This window comes from Poromitra crassiceps (genome assembly GCF_964638095.1).
Source record: "Poromitra crassiceps genome assembly, chromosome: 15".
NCBI lineage: Eukaryota > Metazoa > Chordata > Actinopteri > Beryciformes > Melamphaidae > Poromitra > Poromitra crassiceps.
Genome location: NC_139634.1, coordinates 3,213,498 through 3,228,975, shown reverse-complemented (window position 1 = coordinate 3,228,975; position 15,478 = coordinate 3,213,498). Strand labels below are relative to the sequence as shown.

The 15,478-nt window shown below is 41.7% G+C and overlaps 1 protein-coding gene across 1 annotated transcript in view; it reads left to right on the top strand.

The window, feature by feature from the left end:
* nkx1.2lb (NK1 transcription factor related 2-like,b) overlaps positions 1 to 7,166 on the top strand; it is a gene marked incomplete at both ends in the record, with an annotated part of 9,423 nt that extends 2,257 nt beyond the window's left edge. The window contains 2 exons of the mRNA XM_083652528.1: positions 1 to 48; positions 6,457 to 7,166. The exon at positions 1 to 48 is cut by the window's left edge and continues 148 nt beyond it. Coding sequence (XP_083508654.1) covers positions 1 to 48; positions 6,457 to 7,166 — 758 coding nt within the window. The remainder of the gene's footprint in view (positions 49 to 6,456) is intronic.
* Positions 7,167 to 15,478: the final 8,312 nt, after the last annotated feature.

The following is a 15,478-nucleotide window of genomic DNA, read 5'->3' as shown; positions in this document are numbered from 1 at the left end:
TGCAGCCCGGCCTGGAGCCAAGCTATGGTGCCGAGGAATACCCGAGCAGTAAGTTCGTCTGTCAGCGTGCTATGTAAAGCTGGTTTACTTTGCTTAATAGTTTTTATCCCCTTCTTCAATGGATATCATAATTATTATTATTATTATTATTATTATTATTATTATTATTATTATTATTATTATTATTATTATGTGCGACCAAATATTTTATTGACATGTCAACATCAACAGAAACTGAGCGATTAAGACGCAAAATTATTATTTGTCGGTGGATGTATTTCCTTTCTTATTTTTGTTATTATTATGTGGATGTATTATCTAACCCCCAATTTCAGTAGCCTATTCCTCCATTCATTATTTTCCCTGGTGGAATGACCCTTTAATGACACCAGTTTAGTGTTTTGCTGTCTATATTTTAGCTGTTATTAGTTTTATTTTTCAATTGACTATCTTTTCACCCCCTTTTGCTCTGTGGAATCACACTGTATAGCCTAATTGAAGCCATTTCCCTTCCAATTTATAACTTTTTAACTGCCTAAATCCTTAAAACTGGTAATGACCCATGGGGCCTAATAACACCTAAAATCCCATGACAGCATGACCATAGCCTATAATAACTATTATTTTGGAATTGCAATTATCCAACTCAATGAGGTTTAAATTTGTCACAATACAATAAATGTGTGAAACAAACAAGAAACCACAACTAACTAAAAGAATAATACATGTAAATCCCACAATGTTTTTCATATTGACGCTTCACTTTTCACTTATTTTCAAAAACTAATGACTCCTGTTTCACATCCAACTATTTCCTGTTTATATTATATTATATTATATAATATAATATTATATTATATAATATTATATTATATTATATTATATTATATTATTATATGATATATTAAATATTTCCTGCATGTTTGCATCCATATGATGGAAGAAAAATTATTAATTGTTCGTTTTGAAAGTAATAAACGAAAAAAATAATTAAAAGCATTTAGTTTGAAGCTGAGTTGAAAGGGGGTAAAACACACGGGATAATGGGCCACGGTGTGTGTGTACGCGCGTGCGCGCGCGCGCGGTGTGTGTGTGTGTGTGTGTATGTGTGTGTGTGTGTGTGCGTGCGTGTGTGTGCGTGTGATCGATATGGTATTATTGATTGGTGAATATCTGTTTCAGCCAGTTCTCTCTCACTCACTCACTCACTCACTCACTCTCACACACACACACACACACACACACACACACACACACACACACACACACACACACACACACACACACACACACACACACACACACACACACACACACACACACACACACACACCATTACAACAGATTGACTCCAATCGCTTCCACTTTATGACACTTACATTACAATGACACTGTTTTAATGCATCTATTATATAGCTCTTTATGATACCATCCCACTATTACACTGTGTATTATGAAACTATTGGCTAGTCTCCCCACAGACATCAGTAAAGTCTAACATTTTCTTTGCAGGACATTTAATTTGACTTCATTACACAAGGCATACAGAAATACAGAAAAAAACTTTTCATTCCATACTCTTTACTGTCACTTTCCACAGTGGCCTATCAGAAATAACATGCGAATGAAATGCAGAGATTCATGAAACTCTTTGCATTTAGTAGATTAAATATAGGCTAATATATCAATTGGCAAGAATTATATTTGACTTAAAATTTAAATGTATTTTTAAAGGGGTCAAATTTAAAATTCCAGACTACCATAGGAAATCTAATGAGGTCCGAACGAGATTGTTTTGCATAGACTTTCTATTTGACAAATTACTTTACAATGCAAACAAACATCTATCTATCTATCTATCTATCTCTCTCTCTCTCTCTCTCTCTCTCTCTCTCTATATATATATATATATACATATAAAATCATAGGTGAGATTGCTGTTAAGAACAACTTTTATTGTCTACAACTCTTGAAATTATTATTGTTATTACATTTCAAAATGACCAAATGAAATAAAATATATTTGAGAAGTGTTTGGTCTCATGGTGCCAACATCTTCCCTTATTTCCAGCGCATGGTGCATATAGTGTGTAGAGTATGGCACCTGTTTAATTATTAGGGTAAAATACAGAACTCAAATAACAAGACTTACATTTTTATCCCCTTTCAAACACTAAAGTAAGATAGCCTGTTAGGCTTAGATTTGATGTCAAATTGCTTTTATTTTATGAAGCTATAACAGAGTTTCCCAAACTTTTCAGACCAACTACCACTCTGTACCAAACCAAATTTCCCAAGTACCGGCACCTCCCCATGGCCAACGTTTTTTTTCGCTTCCTTTTTCCCATATAAAAAAGAATCGCCGATTTAACCATGCAATAGCATACGTTGCGAGTCAGACCGCAAATAGCAACACATAAACATCTAACAGATAAACAGATAACATCTTATTTGCTGATATGCTGATGGCAGTCAGCAAGGCTCTTGAGTAGCACCAGGTGGAGCCTTGCGGACCACAGTTTGGGAGTCACTATAGTATAGGCTAATAATGTGGCATCATCACAGACAACATTCAACCAGGCATGCATGACCAGGAAGCAGCGTGAGTCGTGACAGTAAAATAGAAATCTTCATTATTCAGAAAAATAGAGCTTTGTTGATTAAAAACAGCTCTAAGCACAGTGTAATATTTCTGGGCACCTTGACAAAAAAGATGTCTTGTAAAAGTGCCAGGGGACTTACGATCCATTGTTGGTAACAATGGCTTTTAATTTTTGACTCAAATCTGTGTTTTGTGTGTTTTAAACATTTAATTATATTTCAATTTACAGTGCCACATCTTTTCATTTTAATTATCTGTGCTTGGTCAGCTAAACCAGAGACACATTTAATTGAAATGTTTATACATATTTCATATTGCTTTCTTTATTGTGTTCAGAGCACTTTAAATAACTATTAGCCTAGAACATTCACTAAAATTCATTATAAACTGCAATTTTAGGACATATGAGTATAGGGTAATTTCTCATTTTGGACTCCTTTCTCTTTAACTGATACAATCCCCAAACATTGGGCTCATAACCCATACAATTATTTTCACAGGCCTCTCCCTAAATGGGTAATTAGTCCTTTTGGATAGACACTTTTCAAAGTTTTAATGCATTGCACTTAAATGTCCTAATTACACATTTATGGAGCTATGCTTTTACTTGACTTGGTTAATTTCCTGTAGTACTTTTAATGTGATTTGATTAAAGTCTAATGCTGGTTATACTGGAAAGAGTTCAGTTCTCTCTTCAAAGCAGGGAGCTGGTTATGAATCAGGCCTCACAGACCCCATGACATCACATTTTGTCCCATATGAAAATATTTGGGTTGTGGCTGATTAAATATTAAATTGTGTATTTGTCACACTGTACATGGGGAGGTGAGAGTGAAACCTAGAATTGCAATAGGCATGTTGATCCATCCTTTATTAAGTGAATTCAATGGACCAACTTTGAGAATCATGCAACAGTCTGGTTGGTCCAGCAGAATCTTCATTGTACACCACTAGGCTGTGACTAACGATTATTTTAATCATCGATTAATCTGTCCATTATTTCCCGCACTAATTGATTCGTCATTTGTAGGGGTGGGATCCAGGTTGAGGGATCATTACATCGATCAATATCGTATTGTATCGATATCGAATCGATGCAAAGTGAAAATATGGAGATATATCGTGATCTTGATCGGCATCATACCAACCATAAAACAAGGGCTCTTTAATGAACTGATGATTAAAAAAAACATTTGCACTTAAACATGAGAAATGTGACAAAAAAAAACTGTTGCAAAAAATGGTAGCTCAGAGATGGATGGCCCCTCATATTTTGCCTTTGGAAAAATGGGTATCTTCTGTTGTGGACCTGGCTGTCATGGAGATGTCGGTGGCCCGTGTGCATGGCGCAAGTAAAAAATATAACTTGCTGGAATTCATTCATTGAAGCCATGCCTGGGGGCCATGGACATATTCTGTTTTTCTCTTTGCTACAGTGAGCCAATGTGTGGTTTGATGGATGGCGGAGGGGTCTTGCGGGGTGGGGGTTATGAGTGAATTTGTTTGTGTCTGTACTTTGTATTTTCTGTGTTTTTGTTAATGTCTTGTGGTTCTTGTTTTGTTGTTTACATCTTTTACATAAGATACAAATTATTATAAAAAAACCAAGGGCTTTAATTAACTGATAAAAAAAACATTTGCTCTTAAACATGAGAAATGTGACAGGTTGATTTTTATAATTTGTCTTAAAAATAATGGTTTGTTTTCCATTTAAATGTCCGGAAGAGCTCAGAAATAAAATTGTCAAATCATATTTAGTTGCTTTTTGTGAGTAGATATATACATGTAACTGTTGTGTTAAATGGGCATAATGATTTAGTCTCATATCGATCGCAGGCTCCTGAATTGAATCAAATCGTATCGAACTCATATCGTGGCAGACTATCATCAAATATCAAATTAGAATCGATATAGTATCGTATCCTGATGAAACTTGTGAGTCTCGCCCCAGTCGTTTGGTCTATAAAATCTCACAAAATGGCAAAAAATGGTGATCATTTTCCACGCAAAGCTGAAGATGACGTCCTCAAATGTCTTCTTTTGTCCTGACCAACAGTCCACACAACCCAAAGATAATCAGTTTACTGTCATATAAGACTAAAGACACCGGGAACTATTCTAATTTAACAAGCTGGAACCAGAGAACTTTAGTTTTTTAATTTATTTGTCCAAACGACAAATCAATTATAAAAATAGCAATTAACTTTCTGTCAATCGGCTAATCGATTAATCGTTGCAGTTCATACACCACCAATCACACTCACTCTCCACCGCCCCCCCCCCCCCCAAATCATGTAAAAAATTTAATATACTTTTTTCCTCCCCTCCGAGTGAAATGGTCTATGCCAGTGGTTCTGAAACTTTTTTGGCTTCAGTAGCCCCTTTCTCTGATTTCTGAATCCAAGTACCGCCTTTACCCAACTACAACATAACATTGAAAAAATAAGAAATGGAGTGAAAGAGTTGCAAATAGTGCCTCCTGAGAAGATTAATTTTAACGTTTTATTTATTTTCATGATTTGTTCTTACATTTTTCCATTTCTCCCTTTCTCTCACGTACCGCCTGTCCACATACCCCAGTTTTGGAAGCACTGGTCGATGCTATGGTCTCTCCCGATTCTGAATCACTTGGTTTGTCCAAGTTTAGTCTCACTTGCCAGACTGGCTCCTCTTACTCTCAAGCCTCCTCCGACGAGTCTAAGCGATAAACTTGCATGTACTCGCACTCGCCCTGCAGCTTGGTTGGCTGCCTTGCTGTATTCCCGTCTTCAATTGGTCTATTTCGGTTTTGGCCCCTCCTCTCGTCTTGTCGCCTGCGATGTCTTGACGCCAGGTATCCCAGCATGCTTTGCAAGCTGGTGAGCGACAAGATGGCAACGAGGGAAGGAGGGGCATTTCGAAATCGACCAATTGAAGACGGAAATACAGCAAGGCAGCCAACCACGCTGCAGGGCGAGTGCGAGTACATGCAAGTTTATCGCTTAGACTCGTCGGCGGTGTGTAGGAACCGTCACTCTGGTCTAGTGGGGGGGGAAAAGCTCATGGCTCAACATGTACGTTGCTAGATGCTAGCTAGCGTTGTTGTTGTTTCACTGCAGTGGGGGCATGTGAGAACGACATGCAGAGAGCGGAAGGGGATTTCCCTGCGCGGGAATTGTGGCCCGTGGACCGATTTTAAGTGGCCCTCGGCTTTTCTCTCAAAATATACTATTTGTGGCCCTCCACACAGTACTGGTTAATCAATCAAGTTCATTTCACATTTTTCCATTCACCTAATCATGACAGCACTATCATACAGTTTGTAGACAAGCACCAAGTAGGAACAACACAGGCAGAGTTTTCAGATGGTAAACAAAATCCTTAGATACAATTGCATTGTATGTGAATTTTTTTTAATAACCTATATGCTGCGAGAAGCAGCTGGGCCCCCGGTGTTTTCACATTATCTAATCTGGCCCCCATTCAAAAAAGTTTGGACACCTCTATGGGAAAATTAACTAAATTAATCCCTTATGCGATCCCGGAAGAGGGCGTGACTTTGGCACTCTATAGTGCAGTAAAGTGTCATTGGCTTGTGTTTGTAAAACTGACGTGTGATTGGCCTGTGTTGTCTGTAATCCTGACGTGTCATTGGCCTGTGTTGTCTGTAATCCTGATGTGTCATTGGCCTGTGTTGTCTGTAATCCTGACGTGTGATTGGCCTGTGTTGTCTGTAATCCTGACGTGTGATTGGCCTGTATTGTCTGTAATCCTGACGTGTGATTGGCCTGTGTTGTCTGTAATCCTGACGTGTCATTGGCCTCTGTTGTCTGTAATCCTGACGTGTCATTGGCCTGTGTTGTCTGTAATTCCAGAGGAAGGCTTTGTGTACAGAGCTCCAGACGAGGAGGACTACGGTCGCTCGGGGAGCCCGGACTCCTCGGCCCCTGACGGGCCATACAGCAGTGAGGAGAGTAGCTCGGCTCTGCCTAGAGATGGAGAGGGAGAGCTGGGTCAGCACGGGCACCATGACCCCCCCAGAGACACCAAGAGCCCCGTCACCAACCTCCAGGGCGCCGGGGGCCAGGGCTCGACGGCCAAGCCCAAGAGGAAGCGCTCCGGCTCGGACTCCAAGTCGGGGAAGCCCCGGCGAGCACGGACTGCATTCACCTACGAGCAGCTGGTAGCGCTAGAGAACAAGTTCAAGTCCACGCGCTACCTGTCTGTGTGTGAGAGGCTGAACCTGGCCCTGTCTCTGTCCCTCACTGAGACCCAGGTCAAGATCTGGTTCCAGAACCGCCGGACCAAGTGGAAGAAGCAGAACCCCGGAGCTGACACCTCGGCCCCCACCGCGGGGGGCCCGGGAGGCGGCATGGGGGGGCTCAGCCCACTCAGCCCCTCCCCCCCCTCAGGTGTCCCAGGACACCTGGCCATGCACGGCTATGCCCCCCACCACCACCACGCTGGGGCCGGAGGCCTGGTGCAGCTGCCCTTCCTCACCGCTAACGTTAGCCACGTGCTATCTCCCTTCATGCTGGGCACACAGAGCTATGCCGCGCCTGCTTTCTATAGCACACACCTGTAGACGCACGTGTACACACACACACACACACACCTGTAGATGCACAAATGCTTTCTATAGCGCACACCTGTAGATGTGCGCACACACTCACACCTATAAACACACACAGTCACACCTATAAACACACACATCCCTGTAGACACACACACACAAACTCCAACCCAATTGACATAATTAAATATCAGCACTGTACGTTTCTGCAATCCACAAATATGTACAATCTCAACATACATTTGAAACAAAATGGCGGTTACCTTGAAAAGGTCGCTGCCTTTCCAACGTTAAACCCAAATAAAACAAGTTTAACAACGTTGTTATGTTTAGGCAAGTGTCACGGCCCTGAGCGTGCTGCGTTCCCAGGGCTCAATAGCGAACATGAACGTTAGCCATTTGTTGTGTCGGGCTTCCAGCAAACGCTGAGCCCTGAGCATACTGTGAAAAGGCTGTCAATACTGTCAAGTGAACCAAGCTCACCTGCTTTAGCCTGGAGGCTCAGCTCTGTCCACGCCACAGCTCGTCTGGCCAGCTCACCTGCTTTAGCCTGGAGGCTCAGCTCTGTCCACGCCACAGCTCGTCTGGCCAGCCTGCTCTTGTGGTTCATGAGCCATCCGTCGCAATAAACACTCTCTGGTTGGGTTTGGACATATGGAACAGTAGCAGGACATGAAAACAAATGACGTGTACAAACAGATACACCGTGACAAGCTAATACTTCAGCGGCCGCAACGCACTGATGCCATCTTGGCCTGGCTTGGCTTGGAATCAGAGTGGAAGGTCAAACTCTGACGTAGCAGCCTCTATAAGGGCTCCAGTAGTCACATCAATGAACCTAGGCTTCGGCCACTTTTGATTGACAGCCACCATTGCCAATCATTACCCATCATTGAGCGATGTGACTGACACAAGTAAAACAAATTGGTTAAGGTTAGGGTTTGGGTTAGGCTTAAATAACAACAAGTTTAAATGTGACTCACGGTTGAAATGTAGACTTTGGAAACACTGTGACCCTGACTGGGGATCGAACACGGCTCTCCGGTGGGGAAGGCAGGTGTTGCGCCCTCCATCCACCACGACCACAGCGCCCCTACTGGCCACCGCACTAGTCCAAAAGCTTAGTTCTGAAACATGATATTCTACATATTGGTGGATTGCAGAAAAATACAATGCCGACATTTTATTGTGGCCACACACACACACACACACACACACACACACACACACACACACACACACACACACACACACACACACACACACACTCTCTCTCTCTCTCTCTCTGTCTCTCTCTCTGGAATGGTATCACATACCAGAGAGAGTGAAGTGTTTTATTGTATGACTTTGCATTGGGACTGCAGGACAGCTGCTATAACAGACAGTCATTTTTACAGACGTTTGAACACTTTAATTTCAACTGCTTATTTTGATAGAATGTGAATAATTACCAGAAACTGTACATAAAACTATGTTCTAGCTTTGAATTCTGAATGACATTTTAAACTAAATAATAGAGAAAATAGTTGATTTCTTTGTTTAAAAAAGAAAAGTCTGTATGGATATTGAATGTTCATTTATGACTTACGGAATGGCTTGATCTATATGATCTATATCTATATGATCTATTGTACCGTGTAACTCTACAACTGTGATTGCTTTCATTTGGATTGTTTCTGTTATTTATTGAGTTTGTTGATACAGTTTCCATAAAATTCTTGGATGTGTTGAATCCTCCGCTCACAGTAAATCCTCCTTTGATATTTAAAATCAGAATAATTACAAAAGAGGGGGTCATTTTGATGGGGATATCCAAGAGCAAAAGCCTGTCTTTTTTGCATCAGTAGACAGACCTAAACTGTTACAAAACAGCCTGAACGTAAAGCTCCAATCGTTACAGAATTCCGGACATAAACCTGGCTCAAAGATAGCAACTGTTACTTATGACCGCTAATTGTCCTAGGCTACAGTTAGATCCTATATGTTAGTGCCTTGTAACCAGTGGGAAATGTAAAAGATATTTTGGCTGCAAAGTTTGCCCCCACGGTCTAAAAAATGGGGGCATTTACACAATTTGGGGGGGCACTTAAAAAAAACTAATTACTGCATAAATTTGCTAAAGTGTAGTGTGAACAACAGTTTGTGTGAGTGTGTTCTTCGTCATCTTTATAGAATTATAGAAATCTTGGGGGCAATTTTTCCCCCAGGATCATGGTTTTTAGGGGCATTCTGAGATTTCTTGGGGGCATCTTTGCTCTTGCCCCAGGCTAAATTCATACACTGCTTGTAACATTAAATTATCTCCCTATGGCGATGCATTCAACTTGAATAGTATTTTTGGGTATTTTTTTTACCTTTATTTAGATAGGACAGTAGGCAGACAGGAAATGTGGGCAGAGAGAGAGGGGTTGATTTGACGCAAAGGACCCCGGGTCAGATTCGAACCCGTGTCGGCCGCACGAAGGACCACTCTGTCGTACGCCTGCTACCAGGTGAGCCACACTCGCAATGTGTTTGTGAATTAACTTTCAGTTTGGGTTCTCCAAGTTGTTCCTGCTGTCTAATCTAGCGAGCGGGACAATACCCTCTGCGTCCGTCTCCAGATGTCAGGCTTGACTATCTCAGACTTGGTTGTGTTTGCTTTATAGTTCATAAGGGTTCAGGGACACACCATGCATACACACACGTGCACGGCAGCACATGCTTTGGAAGCGCCGTAAAATTGCTCCTCTGCATTTTTCCCATCCTGGCTCGTCCTCCTCCATGGTCTGGCCAGGAGCAGTGGGCAGCTGCAGTGAAGCACTCGGGGAACTTCTTCCAACCGCCGCTGGTCAAAGGTCCATCTTCTGCATGTTTTTAGTGCAGGTCCATATTGATGTTATAGGGAGGAAACCCAGTACAGGAGAACATGCAAACTGCACACAGAAAAACCCCTTTTCACGAGATAGCCCACCTGGCGACTAGGGCAATGTGGTTTTTGGATGGGAATTTCGGTTAAATGCATGAAATAAGGTCTGTGGTTAACAAAAGTTTATGGAACAGCGAAGTTTGTCTTCAGCAAGATAATCTTCACAAATGAGGAACACTTATGACTTGAAGCGTAAATGTTTTTTATGTGATTTTCAGAAAACACTTAAAAGTGGTTCATTCTAAATGAGTTCTCAAGGGGTTAAATATCACAACTTTCTCACAGCCAAAGATGTGCTGAAAGGGGCGTCGGGGTAGCGTAGCGGTAGATTCCCTGCCTACCGACACGATGGTCGCACGTTCATATCCACGTGTTACCTGCGACCTGCGTCCATACAGGCACGATTGGCTGTACCTGAGGGTAGGAATTCGGATTGGGGGTATGTTTCCTGGTCGCTGCACTAGAGCCTCCTCTGGTTGGTCGGGGCGCCTGGTCAGGGTGGAAGGGAACTGGTGGGAATAGCATGATCCTCCCATGTGCTACATCCTGCCGGTGAAGCTCCCCGCTGTCAGGTGAAAAGAAGCGGCTGGCTACTGCGCATGTGTCGGAGGAAGCATGGTGCTAGACTCGGCTCTCCCCAGATCGGCAGAGGGTGGAGCAATGACCGGGGCAGCCAATAGGGCAGCATGGGGATAAATTGGCGAAGTATAATTGGGGAGAAAATGGGGGGGGAATCTGGAAAAAAAGATGTGCTGAAAGTCCAATTGCTGAATTAACCTTTAATTAACCTTGTTAGAATGGAGAACAAGACAACGACACAGAAAGCAATGTGTGCTCAGAAAAGTGATTTACAAATAATGTATTCCTGCCAGCGATCCATTTAACCTCTCTGCTATTCATTTAAATCACACGCTATGGTAAACCTCACACCACAAACAACAGGTGGCAAGCTCGGGCTGGCCAGAGGAAGCCGTGTAAGTGTTACTGAAAGCTGTAGTTCCTCGAATGGCCATTTGAGGCTGGCTCCAAAAGCGAGTAAATCCCCATATACCCCCATGTTAATGCCCATCTTTACAACATGATTATAAACATGTTTATAGTTTATTTGGATCCCCAGTAGCTTACGCAACAGCGGGGTCCAAAACACGTCTTTGCTCTATATAGTTAATTTCACCTTTCATGACAACTGTACTATGAATTTTTATATAACTCGCCTGTTTAGATTAAAATAGATAATAGAAGAGACTGTTTCAAGGCATGATTGACAGGTCACCTGTCCAGTGATCACGCAGCTTGCCGATCACGGACCAATTGCAGGAGCTGTGGCTCTAGGAAAGCCCTGGTCTCGTGCCGTCTCACGCGAGCTGTGCAAGAACCAAGATGGAGACGGCCACACTCTAATAATCTAGGCTTCAAAACGAGAGTCCAAAAATCAATGGGTGACATCACGCTGACTCTGTCCATAATTGTTATAATAATAACGGTCTATGCAAAAAACAAGTATGGCTGAGTTGAGATAGAAAACAGTTACAAACAAATGAAACGCTTAATTCGCATTCAGGCAACTACACAAAGCTAGAAATGTGATCAGTGGCTTTGGCAGCTGAAGGAATCAAATACGAAGACATATAAAGATGAGCAATTATGACCAGGATGTTCAGGAGACCAGGTTGCTTGTTTCTCTCGTGGGATCTGGCAACACTGGTCAGGAGGATGGTTATTTGGTTCCCTGTACTTCATGCCTGTTGATATTTTTGCCTATCCCAGCTGAAGACCAAATTGCCCATCATCATAGTCTGAAATGTTGAGATTGTTGTCAGTTTCATGACAGGCAACACGTCTCCAAACAGACAACACATTGCTTCAGAAATTTGCATCTTCATTTGACCAATAAGCACACAACAAAACACTCCATAAAGACAGACACACCAGTAAAAAATCTTCAAATGCAATTTCATCCACAGTATTCAAACAATCTTTTGAACATTTTTCGAAGAAAACTCACGATAACAGAGAAATACACTAATTTTCAGTCATACGTCAGTAATATTTGTCATTAGTGTTCACAGAAGTAGAAATGTCAACCAGATTCATAACATCTGTACGGTAACACTTTATATTAAGGTTCTATTAATAAGCGTTAATTAATTAGGTAATAAGTCCCTTATAAGTGCTTATTAACATTATTATAAGTTAATAAGACTATGTAAGTGTTAATAATAGCAGAATAAACATCTTTATTGGTAGCTTATTAGACATTTATAATTGCACATTAACCAGGCTTTTTTTGTTGCTTTATCAAGGTTAATATAGTTTATTATTAATTTATTAGGAGTTAACTATGCACTTATTAACAGTTACAGTAACTATGGTTTTTGTAGGTAACAGATCTAAAGCGAGAACAGTGCCTTATTAAAGTTAATAAATCCTTTATTATGCACTTGTGCTTTTTGTAGGTAGTACCAGATCTAAAGCAAGAACAGTGCCTTAATAAATCATTTGTTGTGCACTTATTAACAGTTAACTATGATTTTTGCAGCTCCCCTATCGGGAATGAGCACTATATGTTGTCAAGGTTGATAAAATGTGAATGAAAAATTACAAATATGTTTTAGCGTTGAAGCACAAAAACACACATTAAGACGGCTCTTTAAAAACTTGTATTTTATTTCCAAATAGTGCAATTGTAACATGAAAACTGAGGTAGGTTTAAAAAAAGAATAAAACAAATTAAATAGTGTCTTTTAACATGTAGGAAACATTGGCAATCCATTCATTATTTGGGAAAAACTGATGTATCATAAAATCTAGCATTTACACCATTATTCTGATATACCATGACGATTCAATTATCAATAAATTAATATATACACGTGAAATCTTACAAGAATTCACTTACATAATTTTTTTTAAGTACATAAAATAATATGAATTAAAAAATGCATACTGTAATTCAGTCATCTTGAATTTTTATCTCTGGTAGAATTAACTACTAAAGAATTTCTGATTTGAAAACAAAACAAAGTCCAAAATCCAATGTTCGTGGGCGTGGCTTGTCTCTCAATGCAGAAGCCACAGGCGTCTGTTTATGAGCAGGTCAGCATTGTATCTAATCGTGCATTCCTTTATAATTGGGGACTGGTAATCTTACGACTTCAAAGGTCATGAGCTGGGCGGTGACGTCATCAGAGCTGGTATTTCCCATTCCAAACTCGTAGGAGTCTCAGCAGCCCCAACCTCAAAAATCCAAGATGGCTGCGCCGCGCAACAACAGTAGAAGTAATCGTAGTAATATTGTTTAGCACTTCTGTTTTGTTTGTGTCTCATTAAATCAGCTGTACACACAGCACTGCCTAACTTCTATCTGTGTGGACATGAGGCTGCCATGTTTGTACTGTATGCCGCGAAATGCCATGTTGTCAATTGTTATTGCTAACAATGGCTAGCCTGGGTAGCGACTGGATCTGACCAATGAACAGTGAACTTCCCAGCTCAAGTTTTCTGCAAATGGAACGCTAACAAAACGGATGTGATGTCATTTAGCCTCCACATCCCAGTTATTTTGCGATAAAGGAACGCAAAATTAGTCCCGGTGTTTATGGTCTTCCCATCCAACGATGCCAGAGGAACTTTGAGAGAAGCCCCAGTTGCTAAAAAGCACTATTTTGGTGGTCCTCTCTGTGTTTCCAAGTCATAAACAGTAGGCTGCCCCTCGACGTTCAACTGATGAAGTTAAACCACGGCTAGAAAAAGTCTGTTAACTGGTAATGGACGGACTCTATTGTGCATTTTAGGTCTCATTATAGTGGGAACTAGTAATCTTATGGTTCAAAGGTCATGAGCTGGGACGGTGACGTCACCAGAGCTGGTATTTCCCATTCCAAACTCATAGGAGCCTCAGCAGCCCCGACCTCAAAAATCCAAGATGGCTGCACCGCGCAACAACAGTACAACAATCGTAGTAAATGTTGTTTATTAGCACTTCTGTCTTGTTTGTGTCTCATTAAATCAGCTGTACACACAGCACTGCCTAACTTCTATCTGTGTGGACATGAGGCGGCAGTGTTTGTATGTGCAAAATGCCACGAAATGCCTTGTTATCAACTGTTATTGCTAAAAATAGCTAGCCTGGCTAGCGACTGGATCTGACCAGTGAACAGTTAACTTCGCAGCTCAAGTTTTTCTGCAAATGGAACGACTAGACTGGCTTTCAAGACAAGTTTCCTGGGCACTTCCGGTTTGCTTCCGGACTCGGCCGCGATATGTCTGTCTCTTCCGGTGTTTGTGAATACAGAGAAGTGTAACGTACTAGCGTAGTAGCCATAGCGACCGCCGAAAAAATGCAAACTTGGGATCATTCTCCGAGTCTCCTGTCTAACGAAAGAGTGTCTATCCCACACCCGTTGACAATGGACACATGGGAAGATAATATGTGTAAATGGCCGAACGTAACTACAGGCAGGATTATAGCGTATTTTGAGGAATCAATGGCGGTGGACCGTGGACGGCAATGCGATGAACAATCTCAAAAGCTCCAAAGCGTACCAATATCTCCACAGCAACAAAGTAGGTCGGGTATGTTGTAACGCTATGTATTTCATCAAATTACCCACAGTCAGGCTATCTCCCGTTGTGAATGAATATTACGGCTATTATTCCAGTGTTGTCATTAGAGGCCAATTTCGCAGCAAGAATATTTAATTGGTCGGCACGTCGTTCTTGGTAAGGACGCTTTCGTTATTGAAACAGACAACATGCATGCATGCTCCTACTGTAGCCTATCTATCTGCATTTGCAGACACTCATGAACCCATATCTTCTGGACATTGCCCTGATGAAAAAACAACGTAGCGTTAGCTAAAAGTAATAAGTGCGACAGTGTCAGTGAAGACAGCCCACAACTTGAATCTCCAGCAATAGGCTATGCACCTTAATCTCTCCCACTCCACACCTGGCACCTGCGGCAGCTCTCCTGCACTCGTTCTTGGCTCCCATGTGGCTTTATTTGTGGTAAGCATTTTGATTAATCTCATCATACGAGCGTCGGGCAACAAGCGCGAGCCATTGATTGATTGATTCGCCCGACGTAGGTAAAAAGGCTTTTTACCTCCGCTAAATTGACAGCCTACGTCGGGTGTCTTTTGCTTTTGACGGTGGCAGCCACGCTTCTGTTTCTTTCCTGCCGTCTTGCTGGCCTCGGCTGAAGTAGGCTACTTGTTGCATGATCTCGATTAAAAAAAGGACTGGCCTAGCAAGGGATGTCTGTTTTGACATTTCGGTTTCCTCCTGTGTGTTTCCTCACAGCGGGTCCAGCGCTGGCCGGCGGGACTGCTGCTGCTTGTTGTGCGGCTTTTAAACGGCGCTCTACAGTAAAGAAAGCGTCTGCTATATTTTTCTTTTTCACCAACACTCAACA